The sequence below is a fragment of the Eubalaena glacialis genome, chromosome 6, assembly GCF_028564815.1.
Source record: "Eubalaena glacialis isolate mEubGla1 chromosome 6, mEubGla1.1.hap2.+ XY, whole genome shotgun sequence".
Taxonomy (NCBI): Eukaryota; Metazoa; Chordata; class Mammalia; order Artiodactyla; family Balaenidae; genus Eubalaena; species Eubalaena glacialis.
The window spans coordinates 3,984,760-4,012,222 of NC_083721.1; the positions used below are offsets into that span (position 1 = coordinate 3,984,760).

General features: G+C 51.5%; 1 protein-coding gene and 1 long non-coding RNA gene across 2 annotated transcripts in view; one reads left to right on the forward strand and one right to left on the reverse strand.

Moving 5' to 3' along the window:
• PRDM15 (PR/SET domain 15) overlaps positions 1 to 16,561 on the forward strand; it is a 56,822-nt gene extending 40,261 nt beyond the window's left edge. The window contains exons 14-24 of the mRNA XM_061193886.1: positions 264 to 395; positions 961 to 1,095; positions 1,788 to 1,951; positions 2,846 to 2,925; positions 3,201 to 3,320; positions 5,995 to 6,126; positions 7,711 to 7,794; positions 8,195 to 8,370; positions 12,445 to 12,525; positions 14,073 to 14,282; positions 15,108 to 16,561. Coding sequence (XP_061049869.1) covers positions 264 to 395; positions 961 to 1,095; positions 1,788 to 1,951; positions 2,846 to 2,925; positions 3,201 to 3,320; positions 5,995 to 6,126; positions 7,711 to 7,794; positions 8,195 to 8,370; positions 12,445 to 12,525; positions 14,073 to 14,282; positions 15,108 to 15,578 — 1,785 coding nt within the window. The 3' untranslated portion in view covers positions 15,579 to 16,561. The remainder of the gene's footprint in view (positions 1 to 263; positions 396 to 960; positions 1,096 to 1,787; positions 1,952 to 2,845; positions 2,926 to 3,200; positions 3,321 to 5,994; positions 6,127 to 7,710; positions 7,795 to 8,194; positions 8,371 to 12,444; positions 12,526 to 14,072; positions 14,283 to 15,107) is intronic.
• Positions 7,216 to 27,463, reverse strand: part of LOC133093836 (uncharacterized) — a 28,016-nt gene continuing 7,768 nt past the window's right edge. The window contains exons 2-3 of the long non-coding RNA XR_009701318.1: positions 9,741 to 9,845; positions 7,216 to 7,617 (exon numbers count right to left, since the gene is read on the reverse strand). This is a non-coding gene — a long non-coding RNA (uncharacterized LOC133093836). The remainder of the gene's footprint in view (positions 7,618 to 9,740; positions 9,846 to 27,463) is intronic.

The following is a 27,463-nucleotide window of genomic DNA, read 5'->3' on the forward strand; positions in this document are numbered from 1 at the left end:
AGTGAGCTGAATAAAATTGAGCAGAATACCGTTTATGGTGAAGACTAGACAACGGTTAATGCTGTGTTATAATGGAAGCACCAACTTCAACGGTTGAACGGTCATGATTCTAGCACCACGTGATTATTTGTGTCTCAGACACTGAGGAGTTGCTGCAGCTCAAACCGTGGGGAGAAACTGCGCTCTTGTGCCCGGTTACGGCCTCCCAGTGGGCTGGGCACACACGGTAGCAGGCTTCTCCGACCCGGCTCTCCTCCCCACAGGTGTTCTCCTGCAGGAGCAACATGAACAAGCACCTGCTGACGCACGGCGACAAGAAGTACACCTGTGAGATCTGCGGGCGCAAGTTCTTCCGCGTGGACGTGCTCCGGGATCACATCCACGTCCACTTTAAGGTGAGCTGGCGTCCCCCTTCCCGGGCCGCATGGGGGGGCGGGGTCGGCCCTCGTGGTCAGCGTGGCCGCGTGGCCGCTCTTCTGGTGAGCCCTCTGGAGTCTTTTTGCTGTGTCTCCTGCAGCCCACTTGCAGGGCTCGCGTTAAAACCCCTCCACGCTAGGTACCTCCCGGGAGAAGAACGAGGGTCGAGGGTCGGGACAGGGGGCATTTGCTTCCCTCCCTGCCTTTGAGGAACGTGAGACGGGAGCTTGTGGGTGTGGTGGGGAGAGGAGGGAGGATTCGGGGTCATGGCTCCAGGGTGGGGGGGTGGGGGGAAGAAGTGCCGATCCAGGGAGAAGGAGGGAGTGGTCGGTGGTGACGCGGCCCAGCTCGGTGGCTGTTCCCAGCAGCTCCAGCCCTGGTGTTCACAGTCACCTGAACGCGAGCGGGGCCTGATGGCACTACCGTCGGGGGGTGGGCTGTCCCAGGTGACCGGAGGGCACGGTTTCTGCCTCCGGTCTGCAAATCACTGGTTAAAGTTTGCACCAAGCATGTTAGAAGTTGGACCCGGTGACTGTTTTCCAGGACATCGCGCTGATGGATGACCACCAGAGGGAGGAGTTTATTGGCAAGATCGGGATCTCCTCGGAAGAGAATGATGACAATTCCGACGAGAGTGCAGACTCGGAGCCTCACAAGTACAGCTGCAAAAGGTGTCAGGTAACTGGACCTCCAGCCTTCGAGCCCTGGGGCTGTAGGGCTGCCGGCCCGCAGAGGCTCTGGCATGGGGGGTGCCTCACAGATGTCCTGGAAGGCGCCCCAGGTCTCGTTGCCTCTCAGGGATGGTGGATAGGGGTCTCACCGCCGTCAGGGGACCACTGTCTCAGAATCAGTCTGGTCCACACGTGCCTGTGTGGCTGACCGGTGGGGATCCGTGTCCACGAAGGTGGGCGCAGGCCAGGGCTCCTCTCTCCACCTGCCCCCCACACGGCAGGGACCCTTGCTTAGAGGCTGGGGGCGCGGTGAGTTTTCAGCAGTTTGCTGTACGGCCGTGGTCTCTGCGGCTTCACTGCTCAGGGAGCTGTGGTTCACCACTGCCGAGCAGGTCCCTGTGTTCTCCCTGGCTGTGCACCTGTCAGGGCCTTCAGGCTTGGGGGAGAGATGGGGTCAGGTGGGTGGAGAGGAGGGGGGTTCTGGAAGCCGGCTGGGGGGGGCGGGACCTGCCGGGAGGTCCAGGAGGACCTGGAGTCTGCTTCTTATGCACCCCCCGCTGGCCCTCCTCTCAGGAGTCCCCCCTCTCCTGCTGGGAAGCGGGCTCTCCCCCGCGTCCAGGGCACCTGGGTGGCGGCGGCGCATCGTTAGCCGCGGGGATCCGGGCTGCGTGCGCACGTGAGCAGTGTGCGTGTCCGCAGCTCACCTTCGGCCGCGGGAAGGAGTACCTGAAGCACATCATGGAGGTGCACAAGGAGAAGGGCTATGGCTGCAGCATCTGCCACCGGCGCTTCGCCCTGAAGGCCACCTACCACGCCCACATGGTCATCCACCGCGAGAACCTGCCTGACCCCAACGTGCAGAAGTGAGGTCCCCCAGGCAGGGGCTCCCTGGTCTAGGGTGGTGCGGAGGGAGGGCTGGCTTCCTTGCAGAGAGGCAGGTGCTCAAATCAGCCGTCCGGAGCATAGAGCAAGTCCTCTCTCCTCCGGGAGCCCTGGGCGGGTCTGGGGGAGGCACTGGCCTCGCTCCTTCGTGGGTCATCAGCCCTCTCCCAGCTTGCACACCTTCGCGGACCCCCGGCACAGGGGGCCGCGTTGCAGGCCCTGCCTACATACGACCAGAGCCCCTTTGCCCCACAGTAATTAGGTTTCATGAATGTCAGTCCCGCATCTGGCTACAGCCCGTAATCAGCGCTGTGTGTCCAAGCAAGTCAGGCAACAGCCCTGTTTAGAGCTGAGTAGTCTGCTCGGGCTGCCGACTGGGCAGCTTGAACAGCAGAAATATATTATCTCAGTGCTGAAGGCCGGACATTCTAGATGCAGCAGATCTTCTGCTTCCTTCTGTGACCGTGAGGCAGCATCTGTCCCAGGCTCTCTCCTTGGCGTGTGGCTGCCATCTTCTCCCTGTGTCCTCGTGGCCTTCCCTCTGTGCATGTCTCTGTGTCCCTGTTTATAAGGGCACCAGTCATACTGGATTAGGGCCTGTCGTGAGGGCCTCAATTTTAACGTAGCCACCTCTGTGAAGACCCCCATCTCCAAGCAACGTCGCATTCTGCAGTGCTGGGAATCAGGACACCAGCGTGTGAATTTTGAGGGGGGACGATTCAGCCCAGATGGAGGCTGAAGTCTCTGGGTCCCTTGTCCCCCCCCCAGCACCTTTTATGCCCCACCTGCTGATAGAGGCGCTCAGGCAGGTGCACTCGGCTGCTGACGGCCCCGTGAGGCTGTGCGGGCCGTCCTGAGCCTGTGTCTGGTTTCAGGTACATCCACCCATGCGAGATCTGCGGGCGGATCTTCAACAGCATCGGGAACTTGGAGCGGCACAAACTCATCCACACAGGTAGCCGTGCCTGGGAGGACGCAGGGGCCCGAGCTGCTTCCTGCCCAGCAGTCATTCTCGCCTCCCTGCCGGTGCTTCTCTGTCCGTCTTTGCCACCGCTCCCCCCCAGCTCGGCCCCTGCCCCCTCTGGGTCCTCGCGGAGACTGGGGAAGGAGGGCTCAGCGGGCACTGCTCCAGCTGCAGGCGGGGGGCCAAACTTCTCCCCGTCACTGCCGTCACACGGTGACCGTGGGTGCGGCTCTCCTGCTGTGAAAGTCTGACCTGTTGGTTTGTAGGTGTGAAAAGCCACGCCTGTGAGCAGTGTGGGAAGTCCTTTGCCAGGAAGGACATGCTGAAGGAGCACATGCGTGTGCATGACAACATCCGCGAGTACCTGTGCGCCGAGTGTGGGAAAGGTGAGGGCAGGTGGGGGACCCGGGCTGTGTGCTCAGTGGGGGGGGGAGGGGAGGGGGGAGGGGCAAAGGCGAGAGCGGGCGCACGGAGGTGGGGGGACCTGGCCGTCAGGCAGGAGGGGCGGCCAGGCCACACGGGTGTCGCCCAGACCCGAGTCATTTACTCAAGAAAGATAAGACCCGAAGAGGATCAGCAAGAAAAATAAAGCCATCCAAAGGCAGGGAGATGGGGTGAAATCAAAGTGCAAGTAAATCGTTTTCAAAGTAGGGAAACAGTGCCACACATAATTCTTTGAAGTACAGGATAATCTGAGGATCCTCATACGGCCTGAGTATGGGTGCAAAATCCTCCACTGCCGACTGGAACTGCCGACTAGGCCCCGCTGTGCATTAAGACAGTGATGTACTGTTATCAGTGACGACTGGGACCTCTATTTCAGTCAGGTGAAATGAGTTAAACGATAATAAATCTATTAATAAAATATCTCACATCAGTAAGTGGAATGAGGAAAAAAAAGGTAATCGCAGTACATGGTAAAATTTTAACCCATTTCTGTTTGAAAACAAACCAGAACTGTCAGGAAGACTTGGGGCAGCGGATCTTTGGTGCTTTCAAGTGGCCGCCAGTGTTCTGTGTGGTGGAGAGCGGCAGTGCCACCCTCCTTCAGATATGGGACAGATCAAGTTCATCGGCCTTGCTGTGAGGGTCTTTTAAAAAATTTAATATTCCATAAAGTTTTTACCTTTTTCCTTTATGTGATTTTTAGGAAAGTACGAAGAAAACACAAATGCCCCCTAATTCCACTCACTGGATAAACCCCTGTTAGCCTCATAAAATAAGATTACATGCAGAGGGCTAAAAGAACTGCAGAGAAAAGCAGAAGGTGCACAGTCCCCCACCCCCGGCCCCCAGTCCCTCTCTGCACAGGTGACAGTTTCTTGTCTGTTCTCCAAAATAACTGTGTGCAGTGTGTAGATTGTTTTATTGAAAAAGTAACCCAGGCACCTAACCAAAAAAAAAATTTTTTTTACACAAATGGATATGCAAAGTAAAGTTATTCCCACCTCGGACCTCAGTTACCCTCTTCAAAAGCAGCATTTGATTGTTGTGCACGGACATTTCTAGAAGTTTCTACGCGTGTCTTAGCGCTGGCCGTGCTGGCTGGAGCTCCAGCTGCAGCCCCGTCTTTGCCGCAGCAATTTGAGCCCCTTTCCCACAGAGCTAGAGCCAGGTAGAGGTGGGAAGGGTTGTAGGTAGACAGGTGTGGTGGGCCGTCCCCCGAGCTGGGCAGGGGGCAACCACACCTGAGACCTGAGTCTGCTCAGTGGGCCCTGACAGGGCAGAGAGGGGTGCCCAGGGCGGGCACTGAGGTCAGTGTCACATCTTGTGTTATGTACATTTTTATATCTGAAGTGTATTTAATGTTTAGTTTCATGATTTCTTTCATGACTTATGAATACTTTAAATACAATGCAGGTGTTAATACTTGGGTTACCATATTTATTTTCCATAATCCTAAACTATCAGTGATCATTTTACTTTCATATTATGATCGCTGGCACATACAAGCAGATGCTTGTGCTTACCTGTTCTTTCCATACCTTGCTTTTTATTTACTTCCATATCCATCTTGGTGATCTTTTCATATCAGGCAAATATTGCCCTAATTTTCCTCTCAAAACCTTGATAGGATTCCATCCTGTGGATTCCTACAACCAGACCCTTTAATTTATATCTTCAGGGGGTTTTGGTGTGCAGTCTTTTATCATTCCAAGTGATGTTGCAGGAAACGCCCTTGCTTATTGTTATCAATACTTTACATTTTCCCCCCAAATCCTGGACCTGACCGGGTCTTATTCAAGTGGGAGGCTGTAGAAGTAATGAGAGTCCCGTCGCCTGGCAGCAGAGGCCTGTGTGCCATGCCTGTTGTGTTTCCATGTGTAGCACTAGTGGCCGAGGATACACAGGAAGATTTGTTCAAAACACTTCATGCACCATGAGATGCTAAGGCTGCCCCCCAGGCGCCCTTTGCCCACAGACCCTGCCGCCCTCCCTTCCTGTCCAGCACTGCTCACCTGGTGGGTCTCCTGGCCTAAGACCCTCCACCACTGATTCAAACCCTAAACCAGGGTCTTTCCTTCTTCAGCGCCTGAGTTAGGGAGGTTTTAGCATATTTCGCTCCTTTCCGCAAATGTTGACTTTGTTACGTTAACCTGAAGGTAGATGGAAAGTCTGTGTTTGGACCTTAAAGTATCTAATCTTAGTTAACATTTACATCACCAAGATCAGCAGCGGACTTCAGGCGGCTTGGAGCCGCCTACCAGACGATTCAGTCGGGTCACAGTGGTTAGATTTGCACATCTACCCACAGCTCCTGTTGTTGGGAGCACTGACTGTCCAGGCTGGGTGGGCACCTGCCGAGACGGGCCGTCTGGAAGTCGGCCTCGAACCCCTAAGTCTGGCCTCCGAGGACACACAGCCCGCCTCACCGCTGGTGGAGGGGGTCCTCTCGGAGACGAGCCCCCGCGCCCTGTCCCTCCTCTTTGCTCTCACCCAGACCTGTGTCTGCCGGGGCGAGGGGGCGGGGTGCGTGCGCCGCTGGGCTCCGTGGCAGGGCTGGGGCGGGCATGGTGGGGGGCGGGGGCCCCCGAAGACCCGCTCCACTCGGTCCCGCAGGCATGAAGACCAAGCACGCGCTGCGCCACCACATGAAGCTGCACAAGGGCATCAAGGAGTACGAGTGCAGGGAGTGCCACCGCAAGTTCGCACAGAAGGTCAACATGCTCAAGCACTACAAGCGGCACACGGGTGAGTCCGCCCCCGGCCGCGGCGCTCTCGTGGAGAGGGGCCAGCTCAGCGGTGCAGGTGCAGCTCGGGAAGGAGCCGCCGCCGCTCCTTACGGTGTTTAGCTCCCAACAGGCCCCAGGCTTCCTGATCAAGCTCGCGGGGGTGGGTTGGTTAGGTCGCCGGTGTCTCAGGAGCTCCCGGTCCCTGCAAGCGCCCTCCATCCCTGTGCGCCCTCACGGAGCTCGGGTTACCGCCCAGCTAGCTGTCCTCAGCGCCTTCCCACCCACTCAGCCGTCTCCCTGCAGGAGCGTGTGAGGGAGAAACCATCGGACGAGGGCCCGGGGCGTGTGTACGTGCTGGTCACCCTGTCGTCTGGACAGGAGACTGGGCCATCTTCGGTGTCCTTCAGTAGGGCAGTGGCTGAATTATGGTGTGTTCACCGTGAGGGACAGCGCGCCCCTGCAAGTGATGGGATCATACGTTAACTTACACAGACACTCATGATCCAGTGGGAGACAAAACAGCCTCTACAACACATGAGGTCATTGTTTTATAAACATTTGTGTATGGATGAACGTGTGTGCATAAAAGGATTAAGGTCGACAGCGGAGTGAGAGACGGTTATCCCTGGGTGATGGAGTTGTGTCTGAAGTTTCTGGTAGGAGCCTCTGGTTGGTTCCACGTTCTCCCTAAAATGGACTTGAGTCCTGCCACTGCCTGGCCCAGCTTACCTGTGCGCCCACCGCTTTCACTGCCCCAAGGGCTGTCCAGGCCACCACGCAGGTCTGCTTTGGGTCCTCCTGGAGTGCCAGCCCCCAGGGCACTGGGCTTTCACAAAAGTGTGCTGCCCTCCTCTTCCTGGGGAAGCTCATCCGTGTCGCTTCCCCTTTTCTAGGAAGCGTTCGCCCCCTGGGACTGGGTCCTGCACCTCCTCTCGGGTCCCACAACACTGCACCTGTTGGGCTGTAGTGGCCTCTGGCCTCCGAGAGCCACGGTGACCATACGAGGGGTTCGCTGAATATAGGGCCAAGATAAGTCCGAGATGAGTGGACCTTGAAAATCACTTACCTAGTTTTCCATTTGGAGGGAAACATTTATTTAAAAGGCATTCTAAGGATTCACCTTCTTGTCAGTTTGGGGAGAGAGACAGTCCGATGCCTTGATGCTTCCTTGCCAGGTTGCAGGCAGGCAGGGTGTTCACCCCAGACCGAGTGACTGATCTGAACACTCAGGACTGGAATGAAGCCGGTGGAAGCCTTAAACGTGTCATAAACGTGGCCCTGCCTTCCCTGGTCGCGAGCTGTGCAGAGTAAGCTCATTGAATCGGATTCTGCTGAGACTCTGTGGCAGTCTGTGGGCCTCGGGCTGAAACTGTCCTTGTCACCCCTTCTGCGGAAGGAGCTCGCCTGCGTGCCAGCCGTAGGGTAGCTTTCAAGCCACAGTGTGCCGGTCGCGTGTGGGAATGAACATTACCGTCTGCTCTCTCCTGGTAGTTTACCTCCCGTGCAGCTTCTGCAAATACAGAAACGTGTCAAGGACAAGACAGCTTCTGTGTGTAGTTAAAACACTAGTGAAACGTGAAATTAAGTGTGCCTTTTTCTGCAGGGATTAAAGATTTCATGTGCGAACTGTGCGGAAAAACTTTCAGTGAGAGAAACACGATGGAGACGCACAAGCTCATCCACACGGGTAAGCGGGGCACCTGGGGACCAGCCGGCCGCCCGCCCGCCGCGGTCTCCGCTGAGGCCATCGGAGCGTGCGCGGTGGGCATGGCATGGCTGTGATAGGCTTTTTCCAATATTTCGGTGCTGTTCTGCCTTAACGATGGCCCCTTGCCCCCAGAAACTCAGCCCATCAGAATTTTCGGACATGGAAAATTTTGAATTTTCAAAATGTTTGGACATTGCCCGAAACTTGAATTTTCGGACATTGGGGTAGCGACTGGGCTCCAGGAGGGGAGGAGGCCGCGCTGCCCGTCCCGCGGCCTGACCGCCGGGTGGGGGACCCGGCCGGCGACCCTGGCCGCACGTGCAGAGGCTGACCCCGCTCACGACCCGTGCTTTCTCTTCCGGCCCGTGCGTGTGGGAAGTGGGCAAGCAGTGGACGTGCGCCGTGTGCGACAAGAAGTACGTCACCGAGTACATGCTGCAGAAGCACGTGCAGCTCACCCACGACAAGGTGGAGGCCCAGAGCTGCCAGCTGTGCGGGACCAAGGTGTCCACCAGGGCCTCCATGAGCAGGCACATGCGGCGCAAGCACCCCGAGGTGAGCCTGGCGCGGCGGCCCTCGGCCTGCCTCCCCCGCCCCCCCACGCAGGCCCGGCCCCGCTGCCCTCCGCCCGCTGGCGGCTCCTGCTGAGAGGCCCCGCCGCCCTGGCTCACCATCCCCGCCCCTCGCAGGCCCGTGGTTCCTCCAGGCGGGGCCTGGGCCTGGCAGCTCCCCTGTGCCTGCGCGCCGACGGCGCTGAACGAGTGAGTGAACGGAAGAGCCTGGAACGTGTTTTCTGCTGAGGTTATAAATTACATTCTCGCTGGAATGACGACGAGACGGGAGTACGACCCCGACCCCTCCCCCTCTCCTCCCTTTGGGCAACTAAAAAAGATTCAGGACGGGGAGCTTCCGTGTGGCGTTAGGGGCTGATTAGAAGGTGGCCCTGGGGACCGAGGGGGAGACGCTGTATGGAGGCAGATAGACCCTGGCTCACCCGGGGGCTGGTTCTAAAGGCAGGTCCAGGGCACTGGAGAATTTAATGCTTTTTAAAAAGAAGTAAACTGAAAAACAAAGCTAGAAGAAAGTACAGGGAAAATAGTTATATCACTGAAAGGTGGGAACTCTCTAAGCGCAAAAGCGGTGAAAGAAGTCTCGCACAAATGATTTGACTAAGCGGCATAACATTTAGAACTTCTGTAGGTCAAAGGGAAAACGGAAAAAATGTGTGAAGATACTACTACCGTTAACAGATAGAAACTGTTAACATTAAAGGTAATATGCATTCCATGAGAAGAACACGGAGAACCCAGTGTGTCCACGGAGATTCATGAAAGGAAACACCTGTGGTTAAGACACAGGAGAAAGCCTTCAACAGTAGAAGGTGCCATCCTTCCTCCGTTGAATTAGCGGAGGTTCTTAGATTCAAAATGCCCGTGCGGCGGGCGTGAGCCGGGCACCCGGCCGAGGCATGTCCTCCCCGGGGGGTAGCGTCACCATCCCTCCAGTGTTTTATAAGTGACGACTTGGACCCCTCAACGTCCAGCAGGAGGAATGTGATTAAGTTAGTGGTAGTTTAGTGATGTGCCTGAATGTCACGTGTTTGCAGAGAACTCTGAGTGGAAGTGTGAGTGTTTGTTGTAAGAAAGCCGTACACACCGTGTGTGTACCGCATGTGTACACACAGTAAGTCATTCACGTTGCGTGTGTTTATGGGATACTCATCTATGTGATATGAATGGGGTGGGCGAAACAAGAAAGGACGAAAACATTACACAGTGGTCTTCTCCTGGCGTTGAAGTTTTGGTTATTTCTTATCTTGTTCTCCATTTTAAATAATTTCCTCTCGTGAACATGGGTTACTTTCGCAATTATAAAAGCACCCTCTGCCTCATTTGGGTGGTAAGTGCGTCTTTTTCTTGCGTTACCTTGACCCCGACCTCTTGCCGCTCAGCACGAGGAGCTGGGGCTCCACCAGCTTCGCTCTCCTTACTCCTGGCCTTTTTCACCGAGTGGCCAGCTAGTGTTTCCACCTAGAAAAACAAAGTTGGGATCAGGAGCCCGAAGTGTCGGCAGACAGCGCCCTCCAGGCCTCGGGGCCCAGGGCCGGCACTGCAGGCTCCCCCGGGGGCTCGTGACGTGTGGGAGTGATTTCTTGGTTACGTGTGGGTGTTTGTAGCTACACGTGCTAACAGCGTGCACGGCGGTTTTTACAGACGGGTCGTGTGATGCACGTTGCTGGGTGCGGGAGGCCTTGCGGGTGCAGGGCAGCTCGGCAGACGCTTTCGTCTGGTTGACGTCACTTCCTAGCCTGCCCCTCTGTGCGGCCACCTCCTTGCGCCTCCTCATGTCACGCCCACCATGCTGGCAGCACAGCGCTCTGGAGGGGACTCCAGCAGACAGAGGGCTCCTCTGTCGGGGCTCTGTCCTCCGTCCCTTTTGTCTCTGAAGCTTTCAGCCTCTTCCCGCTTTGATCCTCTGATGTTTCTCTGTCATTTCCTTCTGTGTTGCTCAAACAGATACAGCTAAGTGCCTGCGGGGATGAGCGCTGGTGACCGGCCGGACAGGGTGCGCCCCGTCCTCCTGGACCGACCGTCTAGGGTGGGAGACAGAGGGAGGGGTAGGACGCAGACAAGCCAGACAGAGAGGAATAGAGGGAGTGAGGCCGAGGGAGGGCTCTGCTGCCGTGTGGGTGCCACCCTGGGGCCCGGCTGTGCAGGGGTGTGAGGCAGGGGGCCACGCAGTGCTGGGCACAGGCTCGGGGGCGGGGGTCCCGTGGAGGCTGGCTAAGGTGTTAAGCGTAAACTGCTTTCACATATTTGAGACCTTTCAGAATTGATGCGATTTTATTACTTCAAGGTATGGTCTTTCCCTCTGCTTTGAGTGAATGGTACATTCAAAAAAATTCAAACACACAAAGTACTTTGCATGCGTGGTCTCCTCTCCGAATAAGAGCAAAGCCAGCAAATGCTCCTGTGGTTGTTTTTCGTGGCATCAGCTTCCAGACCGTGTGACTAGGACACTGATGATGTCGTCGTTGATGATGATGGAGGTGGTGGTGACAGTGACAGTGGTGGAGGTGATGGTGGTGACAGTGACAGTGCTGGAGGTGATGGTGGTGGTGACGGTGACGGTGCTGGAGGTGATGGTGGTGGTGACGGTGACGGTGCTGGAGGTGACGGTGGTGATGGTGACAGTGGTGGAGGTGACGGTGGTGACGGTGACAGTGGTGGAGGTGATGGTGGTGGTGACAGTGACAGTGCTGGAGGTGATGGTGGTGGTGACAGTGACAGTGGTGGAGGTGATGGTGGTGACAGTGACAGTTCTGGAGGTGATGGTGGTGGTGACAGTGGTGGAGGTGATGGTGATGGTGACAGTGACAGTTCTGGAGGTGATGGTGGCGGTGACAGTGACAGTGCTGGAGGTGATGGTGGTGGTGACAGTGATGGGGTGGCGACAGTGGTGGAGGTGGTGGTGACAGTGACGGTGGTGACGACGATGGAGGTGGTGACGGTGATGATGGGAGAGGACAGTTGGTGGCATCTGGCTGCTGTGACTCAGCTTTGCAGCATCTCAGTCACACTTGGGTCCTCAGCGCCACGTCAGCATTTATGTTGAAACACACATGACCATGACCACCTTGTTGGCCGTCCTTTCAGAGAAGGCCCAGCCCTGGTCTTGGAACCTAAGTCCGGAAATGCAGCTCCCCATCATTCTTCTTAAATAAGCTACACCCACTATGTATAACCTATAATTTTGTTTTTAATTTTTTTTGAGCAAAAATGTAAAGATGCTTGCAGAGCCATTTGGCTGAAGAGCCCGTGCAGGTAGACTTTCCTGGTTTCCCTGGTCTCGTATAGTTTTTCCATAGCACTTCCCTTCTTCAGCGACTCCCCGTTATCACACCTCCCTCCCAGGGGTTCCGTTCTCTCTGCGCTCAGGGTCCGTCGCCCCACCTGTGATTTGTTCACTTAAGTGATCATAGTCACGGTACAGCCGGCGTCAGCAGGTGTGTGGATGGGGTTCAGGGATGACCGGGTGGGCCACGGGCGTGTGTCGTGGCGTAAGGGTCTGCGTGCTGGGGACCGGCCAGTGCGGCTCACAGGTGCACTTCATCAGAAATGACCAGTGAAGCTACCCGGACTTCTCTACTTCTCAGGTAGAAAAGTCAGGTGTTTACAGTGTAAATGTCTCATTTTTGATGGTTCCTTGTAGGACAGGTTTCCTGTACTGTGTCTTATCCCGCTCCGCTCTCGGTTTGAAAGAACAAGATTGAGTGAGAATACACTATGCATTATGCACTGTGCACGTTAGTGTTTTCACTAAACTAAAAGGGAAGGAATAGTCTCCACCCTCGAGTGGTGGACAGTGCAGTGATACATGGACGGGGGCGAGGTGACAGCCCCGTGTGTGAGAGCACAGCAGAAACTTGAAGAGAGGGGACCTGGGAAGAGGGAAGGAGAGCCCGGACGGGACTGTGGAATCCAGGTTTTCAAGTCCCGAGCAGGGCCCGTGAGGGCGTGGGCGCCTTTGAGGGTGGCGGCCTGTCAGCGCGTGTCTGGGTCTCGCCTGACCTGAGCCTGGGCCTTCCGGTGTGGTGTCCCGGGCTCACCGCCCTGTGGTCACTCCTAGGTCCTGGCCGTGAGGATCGACGACCTGGACCACCTCCCCGAGACCACCACCATCGACGCCTCCTCCATCGGTATCGTCCAGGTGAGCCCTGCGCACGCGGGGCCCGGGACGCCTCACCCGAGGGGCCCCGGCAGGTGTCCTGAGCAGCCTTTGGGAAAAACCCCGCGTTTCACACTCGTATTCCTGTTTTATTGGTTGGTTGTCACCCCAGGAGCCTTTTAGTTTCTGTAAAAGTTTCTAGAATTTCAGTTTTCTGAATCCTGACATATCTCCTTTTGGAGAATAGATGGTTTCTTAAGTCACAGTTCCCCAGAGAAAACAGTCAATAGAGAGCGTGTGTACATGTGTGTACGTGTGTGTACAGAGAGAATTAGATTTATTTTAAGGAATTGGCACCCACGAGTGTGGACCTGGCAAGTCCAGAACTTGCAGGACGGGCCAGAGGCTGGAGACCCAGGAGGAGTTGATGCTGTGCCCGAGGTCCCTCTGGAGACAGAGTTCCCTCTTCCTCTGGGAGCTTCAGTCTTTTCTCTCGAGGCCTTCGCCCGATGGGACGAGGCCCACCCGCATTGCAGGGGGTGCGCGGCATGACTCAGTACCCACCGATTTCAGTGTTAATCACATCTGAAAAATACCTTCACGGCAGCCTCTAGACTGGTGTTCAGCCCCCCAGCCGGGCGCCCGAGCCCAGCCACATTGACACTTAAACTTAACCATCACAGGTGGTTTCCAGAAAAGCTTATTAGCACGATTAGATTATTAGAAGCGAAATAACTTTCAATGTATTAGGTGAACTTACTTTTAAAAGGAATTTTTAGTCAATACCTTTATATAAAGAGCTTCCCTTATTTTAAAGGAAACGTGTCATGCTCTCGGTTATTTGAAAATCACGTTTATACCTCTGTGTTTTGCAACGGAGCTTTGGGCGCGGTGCTCAGCCCACGCCCACCCCTGACCAGGGGAACCCCTCAGTGGCCGTGTCCTGGCAGGCCTCCTCAGGGTCTGCCTGCCACTGGGTGGGAGCAAGTCTCATGGATGGCACCGAGGACCAGGAGGGGTGGTGGGTGACCAGGGTGGAGAACCTTGCTGGCCACCACGGCTCAGCGGCCTCCGTGATGCTGGGCCAGCCCAGCTGTAGGTCGGAAAACGGGCCACACTTAGCAGCTCAAGAAGACGTGTGCAGGGCACTCGTCTGGGGTCACCATTACCGCTGGGCCCTATTTGCTGTCCCCCAAAAAGGTGACCGTACAGTTCTCGCGGTCAGCCTCATTTTGATCCAAGATTGTGTCTGCAGTGAATTGTTTCAGCCAGGGGATGCGTCCTGATGTGAAAGTACTTTTCAGTCTCAGACTGAGGTCAAAGGGCTGAAACAGTGGCTCAAAAAATCTGTTTTTAGAGATGTTTCTATTTCAGCACAAAATGCGGCTTTTAAAAATATGACTTGGATCTAAAATCCTTCACTTGAAAGAAAAGCAACTGAAACCAACAGGAACTTGCCCCTGTCCTTAGAAGGGCAAGTTAGCAGACAAGCCTGGTCACCTGGTGTCCAGGAACAGGGCCGGGATGCGCTGGCCGCCTCGGGGACACGGCCCGTTGACCCGCCGTTGTCGCGCCTTCTCTTCCTGCAGCCTGAGCTGAGTCTAGAGCAGGAGGACCTGGCGGAAGGGAAGCACGTGAAAGCCGCCAGGAGGACTCACAAGCGGAAGCAGAAGCCAGGGGAGGAGGCCGGGGCCGCGGGGCCCGAGGAGGCCGCCTTCAGCGCGTTCTCGGAGAAGGAGGCCACGCTCTCGGGCGGCGTCGGGGACGAGACCGACTCTGCCGTGCAGAGCATCCAGCAGGTCGCCGCTCCTGTGCTGAGCTGGGGGCCCCGGGCGTGGGGGGCTTGGGCTCTGGCCGCGGTCAGCACGCGCCCCGCTTCCCCGTGAGCGCTTCCCAGCTTAGACCCAGAAGTCACAGCCCTCCTCCCTGGTTGGGAGCGGGGCTGTGTCTAGCTTGGGGAGGTTCTCAATGGCCTGAGCGTGCCGGCCAGTCAGGGAGGGCCCGACCCTGCACGCCAGGGCGTGTGGCCGGCCAGTCGGCTGCTTTTCACCAAAGCTTCCCCGCTGGGGTGTCGAGGCCCCCAGCTCCTGGTCGGCATGTGTCGGACGCCGCACCTCCCTTGACTGGCCCTGGTCATCCTGGTTGCAGGCGTTCCTGCGTTTCATCCCTGCCTGTGGGGAAGAGCATTGCTTTCTTTTTCATTTATTAGCTCTTGCACTGCACATTGGTTCACTGCCCTTCTGACCTTTACAGTTGGGATTTCCATTTACCATCATCACTTCACAGAAGTTAAGAGACAGTGAAGAATGCACTCTGTTTTTCTCATTACTTTTTTCTGGTTTTTTTCCTAGCTACTGAAATCCTTTGTTTCTCAGTTCCAGCTGATGGCCTCGATGATTGTGTCTGTATCTTGTTTCTCTTTTTCACTAGAATTCTTTTTCCAGGAAAAATGAACTTAGTTTAATCTCTCACCAGCAGGTGTTTTACCTCCTCCCTTTGGGCCAGGAGTGTGATGATTTCCAGCGTCACGAGATGGCCTCCGTGACAAAGTACAGCACAGGAAGCTGCTCTTGTTCTCAATTCTGCAGGAACTAACGGTCCCATGTTGTGCGTGACTCTTCCAGGTGGTGGTGACGCTGGGTGACCCCAATGTGACCACCCCGTCGAGCTCCGTCGGCCTGACCAACATCACCGTGACCCCCATCACCACCGCGGCCGGGACTCAGTTTACCAACCTCCAGCCGGTGGCCGTCGGGCACCTGACCACCCCGGAGCGCCAGCTGCAGCTGGACAACTCCATCCTGACCGTGACCTTTGACACCGTCAGCGGCTCTGCCATGCTGCACAACCGCCAGAACGACCTCCAGATCCACCCCCAGCCGGAAGCCTCGAATCCACAGTCGGTGGCCCACTTCATCAACCTGACCACCCTGGTCAACTCCATCACGCCCCTGGGGAGCCAGCTCGGCGAGCAGCACCCGCTCACCTGGCGGGCGGTGCCCCAGACAGACGTGCTGCCGCCCCCGGCCCCCGCCCCGCAGGCCGCCCAGCCCCCGGTGCCGGCCGAGCAGCAACCGCAGATGTACAGCTACTGAGTCACCTGGCGGCGACCTGGGGGGGAGAACCACAGGCAGGTGGTCTGTTTTTGTTTTTATTTGAGATTTGTTTGCTGGATACCAAACAAAAAACAAAACACCGTACGTTGCAGTATCAGTAAGGTTGACTTAGCTTTTGCAGCATTATCTCCAAATTCCCCAACAACCATCACAGTCTGTCAGCTGAACTCAGAAGTGACCCCGAGCAGGTCCCCCTGAGGCCCCATGCTCTGCCCGGCAAGGCCAGGCCCCCAGGCTTCCCTCCCAGGACGCGGATGGACACAGGGTCTGGGAAAAGGAAACCCAGACAGGAGCAGCCGGGTGAGACCCGTATGTCATTAGGGATGTAAGTGGCTCGTTTCATTTTTCCCTTTAGGGCTCCGCTACTGTGTGAAAATGTAGCCGGTTTTCTCCTGGCTCCTGGACGTTTTTTGCTAATGAGCAGATAGGAGTTCAAGTAATGTTTACTCTCTTTGAAATTTGAGTTGAGTCAAATTCATTCTGCACCTTTGGGCTGAAACCATGTGGGAAGATGCCCTGTGGGAGCGGACGCCCCTCCTCTGGCCTTCACGAGTTCCTCTCTGGCAAGGGGTCACGTGAGGTCGCCGACCAAGGCATCTTAGTGATAGAATTCGTGAATCGATTTTCAGTATGGCTCTTTCCTTTTTTTTTTTAAACTTTATCTCGAGCATACCTTGTGTGATCGAGACTGCGGAGGCCACGTCGTTCTCTATTTTCCTTTAACACACAGAAGTCGTTTGCACTGTGGGTCCACGTCCAGCTCTACACGGCTGCCCTGATGCAGGGGCCGTGAGCCTCATGCTGACCCTTCTGGAGGCTCCTTGGAGTTGTCTCAGGATTCTCTGCCATCCAAATATATTTATTATGGCTGAGGCGCAGCCAGAATCCCCTGCACTAGAGAACAGGGGAGAAATTCATGTCTTTTTTCTGTTTAAACTTTAATTCCAAAGGTTGGTGTGTTTCAAGACCAGTTTTCTATAAAAATGTTGAATGAGCTTGGCTCTTTACCCAAGAAAGGTATAGGTTTCTCTGAAATACGAAGACAGTGCTATTTCCTGCCAAGTAGTATGAAAGCAGAAAGGCTATTAGCTGACCAGTAGAAGCGTCAGTGCCCCTAATGAATGAATGAATGAATGCGCTGAGCGACGGGAACTCTGCTCCCCCGGGGGACGCGCTTTCACACATGTGCGCCCGTTTCAGAAGTGGCAGGTGAGGCTCAGGACCACCAAGGTGGCAGCCGGCAGCCAGCCCTCCCACTGCCCAGCCAGGGAAACAGAGGCGGGCAAAGAAGCTTGATTTCCACCCTCCTGATGCTTTAACGCTGTCCAGAATGAAATGATACGTTTGCCTTACTTTGTCCTGATCGATATTTGTCCCCGATCCTGCATTGTTTGGGAGACCGTCAGTAGTGGATAAATGAGGCAGAATAACCTTATGCTGCTAGTGGGGCTACGGACAACCTGTTATGCAAAATGCAACGTTCTCAGCACTTCGCTTCATTCCAAATCGCAAGATTTTGAGGAGGGGGCTAGGCTTTGATTTGTGCAATACATGCTTTCGTGAACTAAGTTCATCACCCACGCAGCATGTGAAAGGGGCTTCAGGATCACCCTCCGCGCCCAGCTCACCGGTAACTCCCGACTCGCACCTCTCCCTTGAATTAGTAGTGGGAGATTGTTTGACTTTTAATTTATGATAATTATTTTTATGTTATTTATGTATATAATTAACTGCTTTATACATAATAGTTTCAACAAATGAACTCGGGCTGGGGGTGATATACTTCCTAAGTATTGTCTCTGTTCTCCAAATGTAAGTGGTCCAGGTATCCGTGGAATCATCAAAAGCGCCAAGGTTCCTAAGGTATTTTCTTAAAAATCGCTGACCGTTTCCTTTTGCATTTGCAGAATATAAGGGATGAATGACCAAGTAAAAAATCCAAACATGATTGAACACCCGCTAGCATTTATCTTTTATTCCTCTCCCCTATGAAACAAAGGCCTTTTAAATCACAATTTTATTTTTTTAAGAGAAGTTGTTTTTATGCTTAGAGTAAGAACGCATCAAATGTCTTTAAAGAACCTGATTTAGGTTGTGTGGCCCCAGTGTACTTCCCGCCGTTTATTTAACTACACAGATGCTTAATCATACTTCCTGTTACAATAAGTGAGAACTCTAAATAAAAATCAAATTGACTCCTGAGTTTTCTGTAGAAATATTTGGTCTAATAGGGTCACTGTCTGAGGCAAAATAGGTTCGTGTTGTCTTAAAACAGTTGCTATGAATTTGCATATAAGAAACTGGGAAGCAAAAAATAGAAAACAAAAAGTACTACTCAGCCGAAAGAGTTATCAGCTGTAGGCCGTTCTGCACCTCTATCACTGTTTCCTGATGGAAAAGATTTACTTTTTTTTAACTAATCCCAGTGCACAGCTGTATCCATAGGAGGAAATTAGTTGGAGCCGTTGTGACCACTGAGCTCTGTGAATCCCTCGGGGTTATTCTAAATTAATAAACAGAAGATGCTTGGTTTTGGCCAGTGAATTTGTGAAGTTGTGTCGTTCTGTGCCACCCGACGGTGTGAGCCTTGCAGAGCAGGCCGCCGGGATTGCGTGTCCCTGAGGCAAGGAGGGGACGGGGGCCACGAGTGGGATGTGTTCCTCGTGCCGGGTGCCCCTCCACTGTGACCGACAGGGACCCGCCTTGGAGGATTCGGGGCCCGGGAGGCAGATGCACGGACTTCACAGTCACAGCGGCCAGAGCTCGAGGCTCCCAGCTCAGGGCCGTGTCAGTGACTTTCCCATTGGATTTTGAAAGGCATCAAGGCTGAGAGGTCATGTGTATTTCGTGTCCCATTAGTTTGTATAACGACAAATAAAAGTTGCCATGAGCTGTGTTTTTCCATTGCTGGCCCTCTGCTCAGACCGCCCGTTCCAAGTAGTGGACACACTTGGTATATTTTGAGAACGGTTGTAATTCCCATATAGTTCAGACCCTGTGAAATGTTTGGATTATTTTAAATGACCCAAACATTGAAAATAAACAAGATACTGAGATATCAGAAGCTTTCACAAGGGTTTGTTTGTTTGTTTAAAAGCAACAAAGCAAGTGGTTGTAGCATTTTTTGTAAAGCTTAGATGGAGAGAATGGACACAAAAAAAGGTGAGCAGCCAGAGAGAGGGGAGAACTTAGTAAGCAAGGCGTTTCTTAGGGCACGTGGTCTGGAACAATCCCTTATTTTACTGATCAAATAATGATATGTTCCGATTTGTTAGGAAGTCATCTTAAAGTTATGAAACACCTGGAGTGTCATCCGATCGTCTAAGGATTTGAATTACGAGAACCTTGTTTTAGGTACTTCAGTTGTATCTTAGAGAACAGCTTGTAGCAGCTAATTCTTCTGCCGGTGAATAGGATTCACCCCCTCAACGTCCAGCAGATTGTGAGCATGTTCTTGTATGTGCAACCAATTCCAATAGAAAGGGGGAGACCGCTGGGCCACTGGCTGCTTCCTCTTGTGGGTGTTTGCATCTGGCTTGAGCGCCTCCACATCAGGAGGTCCTAGTCCTGGAACGACAGCCAATGATCTGACCTGCGTGTGCTGCAGGCGGCAGAATTACCTGGGTGACCCGCACAGCGAGCTGGCTGGGACCACCCCTCCCCCCCGAGCCCTGGTACCCATGGACCTGAGGCTTCTCCTCCCCGAGCCGGGGCCCTACAGTCCCAGGTGCAGGCCGCTGGCATCCAGACAACACTTGAGGGCAGGCACCCCACATCCAGACTGCCTTGGCACCAAGCCTGCTGCTTTTCCTCGTTGAGCGGTCTCTCTGCCCACATTTGCTCCATGAGGAGGGAGACGGACCCCCCTCTCCATGGGAAGGTGTCCCTTCAGTGGGACACAGACCCACCCTGAGTCTTTGCAGAGAGCCCGGCCCAGCATACTTCCCGGGAGGAGCGAGGACGCAGGACGCGGGACTTGGTGCCCGCTGTTTACTGTCTGCTCCACTTGGGCCTTTCAGCTCCTCCTGGGTGCAATGCATCACCCCCTCGCGTGACCCTCTGGAGCTTGCCCTCAACCCCAGGAATTCTCTCTTCCTAGTTTTAGCCACAAAACAAGGTAGCAAGGTCACAAAGGAAAGAGAAGGCACGGCCGCGGTGTTGCGGGAAATGCTCTAGAAATCCAAAGGCTGCCCTGTCGGAGGCTCCAGAATGATCCGGGGCTGGGGGCGAGGGTGCTGCAGTCAGGAGCGGCCGCCGTTTCATCTGTGCGTTGCCGTCCTCCGTTCTGGGAAAGCACACGGACTCAGCACCTGGATGTCGCCAAGGACCATCAAGTTCGCACGTCTGACCCCGGAGTTCATGACCCCCGGCCCCAAACCTGGCGCTCCCCGACTGTCCCCACTCACAGCCCACAGCCCTGCCCTCCACCTACTCACACGGGCGGGAGCCCAGAGCCATGCCACGTTTACACCCCCTGTGCCTTTGGATCTGTCCGGGTGTCACCATCCCCATGACCACCCACCCCGCACCTTCCCAGCTGACAGCCCCTAAGGGGCCACCCGGCCCCCGCTCGTCCCCAGGAGTCTGTCCTCCACACGGTGGCCTCGTTGGCCCTTGTAAAGGTGTCGTTCTATGTGTCACCCACGCACCAAGGTCAGCGTTCTCCAACGGATCCTAGGTGCTCCCTGGACATGCCGATCCTTTCTGCGGCCTCGAGCCTGCAGGGGCTGCCCCGCCTCCCTCCTCCCCATCCTCTCCCAGGGCCTCCGCACGCCCAGCGCCCTGACCCTCCGCTTGGTTAATGCTGCTTGGCCCTCAGATCGTGGCTCAAACATCACTTCCTCAGAGAAGCCTCCTGGAATCCCCCAGAAGCACTCATTTCCCGCTCTGATAGCAAGCAAGCACAGTGCGCGCCAGCTGGCAATTACACAGACCCTTTACTCATTCTATGAATTTGTTCCTATCTGCGCCTCTCTGCTGTTCAGTAAGTTCCGGAAGGGCGGGGACTGCGCTTCTTCTCATCATTTCATCATTTCCCCTGAGCACCCCCCCGCCCCCGACAGTAAGCCTGACCCACAGAGATTAATAGGCAAGTGTCTTCCCCAAGGGTGGCCACCAAAGCTTTGAAGCACTCCCCCCCCCCAAAAACCCAACTTTATTAAATCCAGTTGGAATTATCACTTGAAATTTCTGTCTTCATGAGACTCTTGGAAATCCTAATCTCCAATGACTCGATTTTATTGATAAGATTATTAATTACTTCTTCAACTTTGTTGATCAAGTTATGATTTTTGCCCCTTGTTAGCAAATAGTAAAACATAATCAAGGGCTTCCCTGGTGGCGCAGTGGTTGAGAATCTGCCTGCCAATGCAGGGGACGCGGGTTCGAGCCCTGGTCTGGGAAGATCCCACATGCCGCGGAGCAACTGGGCCCGTGAGCCACAACTACTGAGCCTGCGCGTCCGGAGCCTGTGCTCCGCAACAAGAGAGGCCGTGATAGTGAGAGGCCCACGCACCGCGATGAAGAGTGGCCCCCACTTGCCGCAACTAGAGAAAGCCCTCGCACAGAAATGAAGACCCAACACAGCCAAAAATAAAATACATAAATAAATTAATTAATAATTTTAAAAATGTACGTTAAAAGAAATAATAATCAAGCCTTTTGATTCTTCATGCTTAATGATTAATGGCAGGGGACCATTTAGCAGAAAATGGTTCTTTCTTTACAACAAGTGCTCTTCGTTACGTTAAATGATCACATAATGGAAATGGCAGTAAAGAAGACACTCATTCGACACAATCATATAGGTTTCATGTCCAACATTGTAGTACATTTTTGCAGACCCTGAAGTACATGTCAGCAAGCACCCTATGGTTTTCAAAAACCATATTCCCTGGACTGCCCCCCATGCATGCCAATCATCCCTACATCACTTTCTAGCATCCTTGCTGTAACAGTCTATTGGAGACACATGATGAATGGGATAGAACAAGGGAAGTTGTTTTTTTTTTTTTTTGGAGTATGACTGCTTTACAATGTTGTGTTAGTTTCTGCTGTACGACAAAGTGAATCAGCTATATGTATACATATATCCCCTCCCTCTTGGACCTCCCTCCCATCCCCCGCCCATCCCGCCGGAAATTTCTAATAAATGCCATAGTGAAAAAAATACCCATGCCTCGTGTTCTTAGTATCTTAGTATCCTGAGCAAAGATCTTTTCACTGCGGTTGGTTATCTTTTTGGTAGGTTGGACATTTATTTTTCGAGTTCTTTAGAAATGGAGCTGAAGTGCGTGTCCCTAGATTTTCAGTTTGGATACATCTCGTAAGCATCAGCAAAAACATAACTGAAAGGAGTTGTATTTAAACACCCTGCATGTCAATTTCGGATAAGAAGAGTGACAGCTCGAACTCCTGCTTGCTCGGGGCTCCACCAACGTCAGCTCAGCCAATCCCTCCAATGGCCCCCTGAGATGGCTGTCGTCTCACTGTGACATGATGCGGGGTTTCTCAAGCAAAGGGTAGACTTCGCTGCCAGTGAAATATCGTTAGAAGACTTTGTCTTAATGGATCTGTAATGTCATGTGTGTGGAATTGGGTTTCTTCTCTTATATTTAGAACCGTGTCCGTACTTGTGGAGACATTGTGAATTTTTGCCTGAATGGCCAAACAGTTCCTCTTAAGAAAAGAAGACGCCAGTGTAGCTGGCCCACACCAAGCCGACATTCTTAGGCTTCTGACTAAGAGCATCCCACAGGGATTCATCAGAATGTTCCCAAAATAACCGGCATCTGAATGTGGCACCAAATAGTACAGAGACTTTTTTTTAAAACGGAGGCCTATTTTTTTTCCTTTTTATTTTTAAAAAAATTGCATTGAAGTATAGTTGATTTACAATGTTGTGTTTAATCTCTGCTGCACAGCGAAGTGACTCAGTTATACCTATATATATTCTTTTTCATATTCTTTTCCATTATGGTTTCTCACAGGATATAGCTCCCTGTGCTCTACAGTAGGACCTTGGTGTTTATCCATTCTATATATAATAGTTGGCATCTGCTGACCCCAAACTCCCAATCCTTCCCTCCTCCACTCCTCCTCCCCCTTGGCAACCACAAATCTGTTCTCTATGTCTGTGAATCTGTTGCTGTTTCGTAGATATGTTCACTTGTGTCATATTTTAGATTCCACATATAAGTGATGTCGTATGGTATTTGTCTTTCTCTTTCTGACTTACTTCACTTAGTATGATAATCGCTAGGTCCATCCATGTTGCTGCAAATGGCATTATTTCGTTTCTTTATATGGCTGAGTTGTATTCCATTGTATATAGGTACCACATCTTCTTTATCCATTCCTCTGTCCGTGGACATTCAGGTTGTTTCCATGTCTTGGCTATTGTGAATAGTGCTGCTATGAACACTGGGGTGCATGCATCTTTTCAAATTATAGTTTTGTCCAGATATATGCCCAGGAGTGGGATTGCTGGATCATATGGCAACTCTACTTTTAGCTTCTTGAGGAACCTCCATACTGTTTTTTTCCCCTTTTTAATTGCAAATGCAACAAAACATTATGACTCTACTGGCTCCCATCCGACTGTTTGTCAGCCGTGGCTCAGCTTTCCCGCTCTGGCTGTAATTACTCTCACCCCACCCCCCCTCTGCCTTCAAGGGGGTCAAAGCCTAAACAGTCTAACCGACTAGTCACCAGCCGCAGTCAGACTTCTGACTCTCCAGGGCTTACCGTCGCCTCCAGCTTGCTGTGCAAATCTACTACTACTACTACTACTACTACTACTATCAAAACTCCTACTATCCCGGGCTCAGCCCTGGCTCCAGTGACTCACAGCCCAGAAGAGTGTCTTTTTCCTCAACTTGGGGACAACGCAAGTTTTACAGCCCTGAGCTGCCGTTCGGCAATTGATTTCAAACCAAGAACAGAAACATGGCTAAACTTCCCCAGACATGATTTATTTTATTGTTAATGAGGCAAGTGGAAGACATTTCATAATGTAATTGTTTCTGTCCAAAACCTTCCTTGTGTCGGATAATTGAGGGTATTCCTTCCTGTTCTGTTTGTGGTAAAGATCAAGAAGAGGTGATTATAACCTTTTGTCTAATAGCCTTTCACTTCTTAAACCCACGAACTAACTTCTTAACCTGCCCTAGTCCTTCAGCCTTTTCTCTTCATGTATTCTCCTCTCGGACTTCCCCTTGAACCTTCAAGGGTTTCAATTTTCTTTTTTTATTGAAGTATAGTTTATTTACAATGTTGTCTTAATTACTGCTGTACAGCAAAATGACTCAGTTATACATATATACACATTCTTTTTTTTTTTTTGGCTGTGTTGGGCCTTCGTTGCTGCACACGGGCTTTCTCTAGTTGTGGCGAGCGGGGGCTACTCTTCATTGCGGTGTGCGGGCTTCTCATTGCGGTGGCTTCTCTTGTTGCGGAGCACAGGCTCTAGGTGCGTGGGCTTCAGTAGTTGTGGTGCACGGGCTCTAGAGCATGTGGGCTTCAGTAGTTGTGGCACGTGGGCTCAGTAGTTGTGGCTCACAGGCTCTAGAGCGCAGGCTCAGTAGTTGTGGCACGTGGGCTTAGTTGTTCCGCGGCATGTGGGATCTTCCCGGACCAGGGATCGAACCCGTGTCTCCTGCATTAGCCGATGGATTCTTAACCTCTGCGCCATCAGGGAAACCCTAGAATAGGTTTTTATTCTTCGTGTTCATTTAGCGTGTTTTTGCAAATGAGTGTTTAAGAGTACCTCAGAGTGCAGGTAGAAATGTCTTCTGAAATACTTTTATTTGCTGATCCATTATCACAATTTATATTTAAAATGTTGTAATTGCAATTTTATTTTGTTTTAATTACTTCTATCTGTGTTCAAGTCTGCTTTCTGTGTGGGCCTCACTGGTATTTACTTTCACCTCACGTAGATTTTCAGGAAAAATATGAATTGTATTTTTAAAGAATCTTTTATTAAACCATACTTTACTAACAAGTTTATGTTTCAGTTTTTGGTGCGTTTATGTTTAATTTTAGAGCATGTGTTTATCAGTATTGTAGCAAATACTCTGCCAATAAGAGAATTCTATGGAGCCAGATTAGAATGCCTGGTGAGTTAGAATGCTTTGTACTTTTCCGATAATGCACAGATCACTTTATGGAAATTTTTAAACTTACATTCAAAAAGATACGTCACTTTATAACTATGTACTAGTCTATTCTGAAAAGGATAAAGAATAAGTCAAGTTTCAGAATTTGATTAATTAAGAGTCTACCAAAGCTGAGGAAAGAAAGACCAAGATGAATCCCTAGAGAAAATGACAAATTCATCTTTAAAAAAAAAAAAAAATGGACTCTTTATATTCTGAATTTCCTGGTAATGAGGTTTTTTTTTAATGGTGGTTTTCATTTTTTTGGCACCTGGCCCATGATTTGATGCTGAATAGTTTAGCATAGAAAAATGTATGGTTTCCATAGCAACTATGATTTCTTTCTCTCAATTCCTACCTCTGACCAAGGCAATCTGCAGTTGCTTGCAGTGTTGGGGGCGCTTCATTCTCCCTGCAGCTTTGAGTGGCCAGGGAGAGCCCCTGGCAGTTAGTAGGGACCATCCAGTCTGACCTTCCCTTGTCAATGCACAGAAGGGAATAGGAAGCCAGCACAGGAGTGGAGGGGTGAGGAGGAAGGGGGCCCACGGAGCCCACCTCCAATCATCGTCGAGGTAGAGACCGTCCTGGAAGTGTGGGCCCACTGGGGCTGTAGGTTAAGATATTTTAAACCACTGCTTTAACACATGCCACAGCGCCCTACAAATAGCTGGGGCTTGTTGGAAACAGAATGTATATTTATTCGAGACAGTTGACATTCCTTTAAACATCTTTGCTACTAAATTACCTTTTAATAAGTAATGCACATATTATGGCGGTGGCTTGCAAAGCCTTTTGTTTGGTTTTGCACATCGAAGAGGTAAAATCTTGCCTCAGATAAACCGGATTGTTTTCGCGTTTCTACTGATTTCCTTTTCGGTAGCTACGCAAGCTGTCTGTTATGCACTGCGGTTTGTGTAAATGTCTCCTCTCTGAGACAAATGGCTCTGGAATTGTGGTTGCTGTGACAACTGGACGAAATCAAGAAGACAGTTGGACGAAGGTAACTGAGGCTGGTTGTCCTCAGGGAACATTGGTAGCAAGACAGGAAATGTACACCTGGGAGGTGTCATATGCTTAACTATAACACGAATCTTCTTACCAGCTTGAAGAAAAGTAAATGGGATAGTTGTTTTTTTTTAATTAACTAAGACTTTATTGAATGAATGAAAGAATGATCTTCAGCACTTCAAGTTTCAGATATGATGGAGAGGTTGAAAAGCATTTCTGATTTATGTTATGTGATCTTAAAATACGAAAATGATCATATGAATTTGAGTTAATAAAATATCAAATTTTTGCTTAACATCTTACACCAATATGGAACAAAGCCAACAGAAAAGAGAAAGACAAAAGGCTATATAATTTAATATTTTCTCCATTAAATTCATAATGGTGATTTATTTTAAATGCCATACCTTTCTTAAATTTAATTTTTATTTTATATTGGAGTCTAGTTGATTTACAATGTTGTGTTAGTTTCAGGTGTCCAGCTAAGTGATTCAGTTATACACACACATATATCCATTCTTTTTTCAGAGTCTTTCCCCATATAGGTTATTATAGAATATTGAGTAGAGTTCCCTGTGCTCTACAGTAGGTCCTTGTTGATTATCTATTTGATAGATAGTAGTATGTATATGTTAATACCAGACTCCTAAAAAAAATGGGTAGTTTTTTATGTAATAGTTACAAAAGCATCTCCAGGAGAGCTTATAGAAGCCTTTGGCGTGAAAGGCAGGGACCTCTCCTTGAACTCTAACCCTAGGGTGTATCGTGGCTCTCAGGGAACTGACAGCCCAATCTTGCTGTCTCCTCCTGGCTCCAGCCTGTCAATATTTACCTGGCTAAGGTGCACCTGGCTCCCAGCCCACGTACGCACTTCTGTCCCTTCTCGCTATTGACTTGTACGCAGATATTAGCTGGTTGCAGAAGAAATTATTTCCACAGAAAGTGAAAGTATTTAAAATTGATCCCAAAATGGGACACTTAAAAAAAATCATTCACCTGTTTTCAATGTGTAGTTAATTTAAATGTTAACATTAGTTTACTTAATTTAGATGTTAATTTTAAATGATTAGTTAAGACTAATTTACCGGTATTGGTTCATAAATTATAACAATGCAGGACACAAATAATGATGTTGATGATGGGGGAAACTGTAGGGGTGCAGGGGGACGGGAGTATATGAGAATTCTGTACTTTCTGTGTAATTTTTCTGTAAACCCAAAACTGCTCTAAAAAAATGAAGTCTATTAATTTTGTTAAAAGACGTACATATATGTATGTACATATAAAATAAGTTAGGTATGTATATATGTGTATGTGTGTGTATATATGTATGTAAGTACATATGTCTGTATGTGTGTATGTATGTGTGCATTTGTGTGTGTGTGTGTGTGTAGTTGGCATTGGTGGGAGATCAAAACGGTTCAGCTGCCTTGGAGAACTGTCTGTCAGTATCTTTTAAAGTTAAGCGTACATCTCCCCCTCAGTTTAGCAATCCCACTCCTAGGTATTTACCCAAGAGAAATAAAATCATATGACGGGGGTGTCTCAAGGTGAGTGCTCCCACCGGGGCTGGGAGATGAGGTGTGAGAAGTGGAGGGTGCTCGACTGCCTTGTCCTCCCTGTTTTCGTTCTCTTCCGAATTTTTACTTTGAGCACATACTGTAGGCCAGTCCTGGAAGGTCCCGGTGTTCTTTCTAT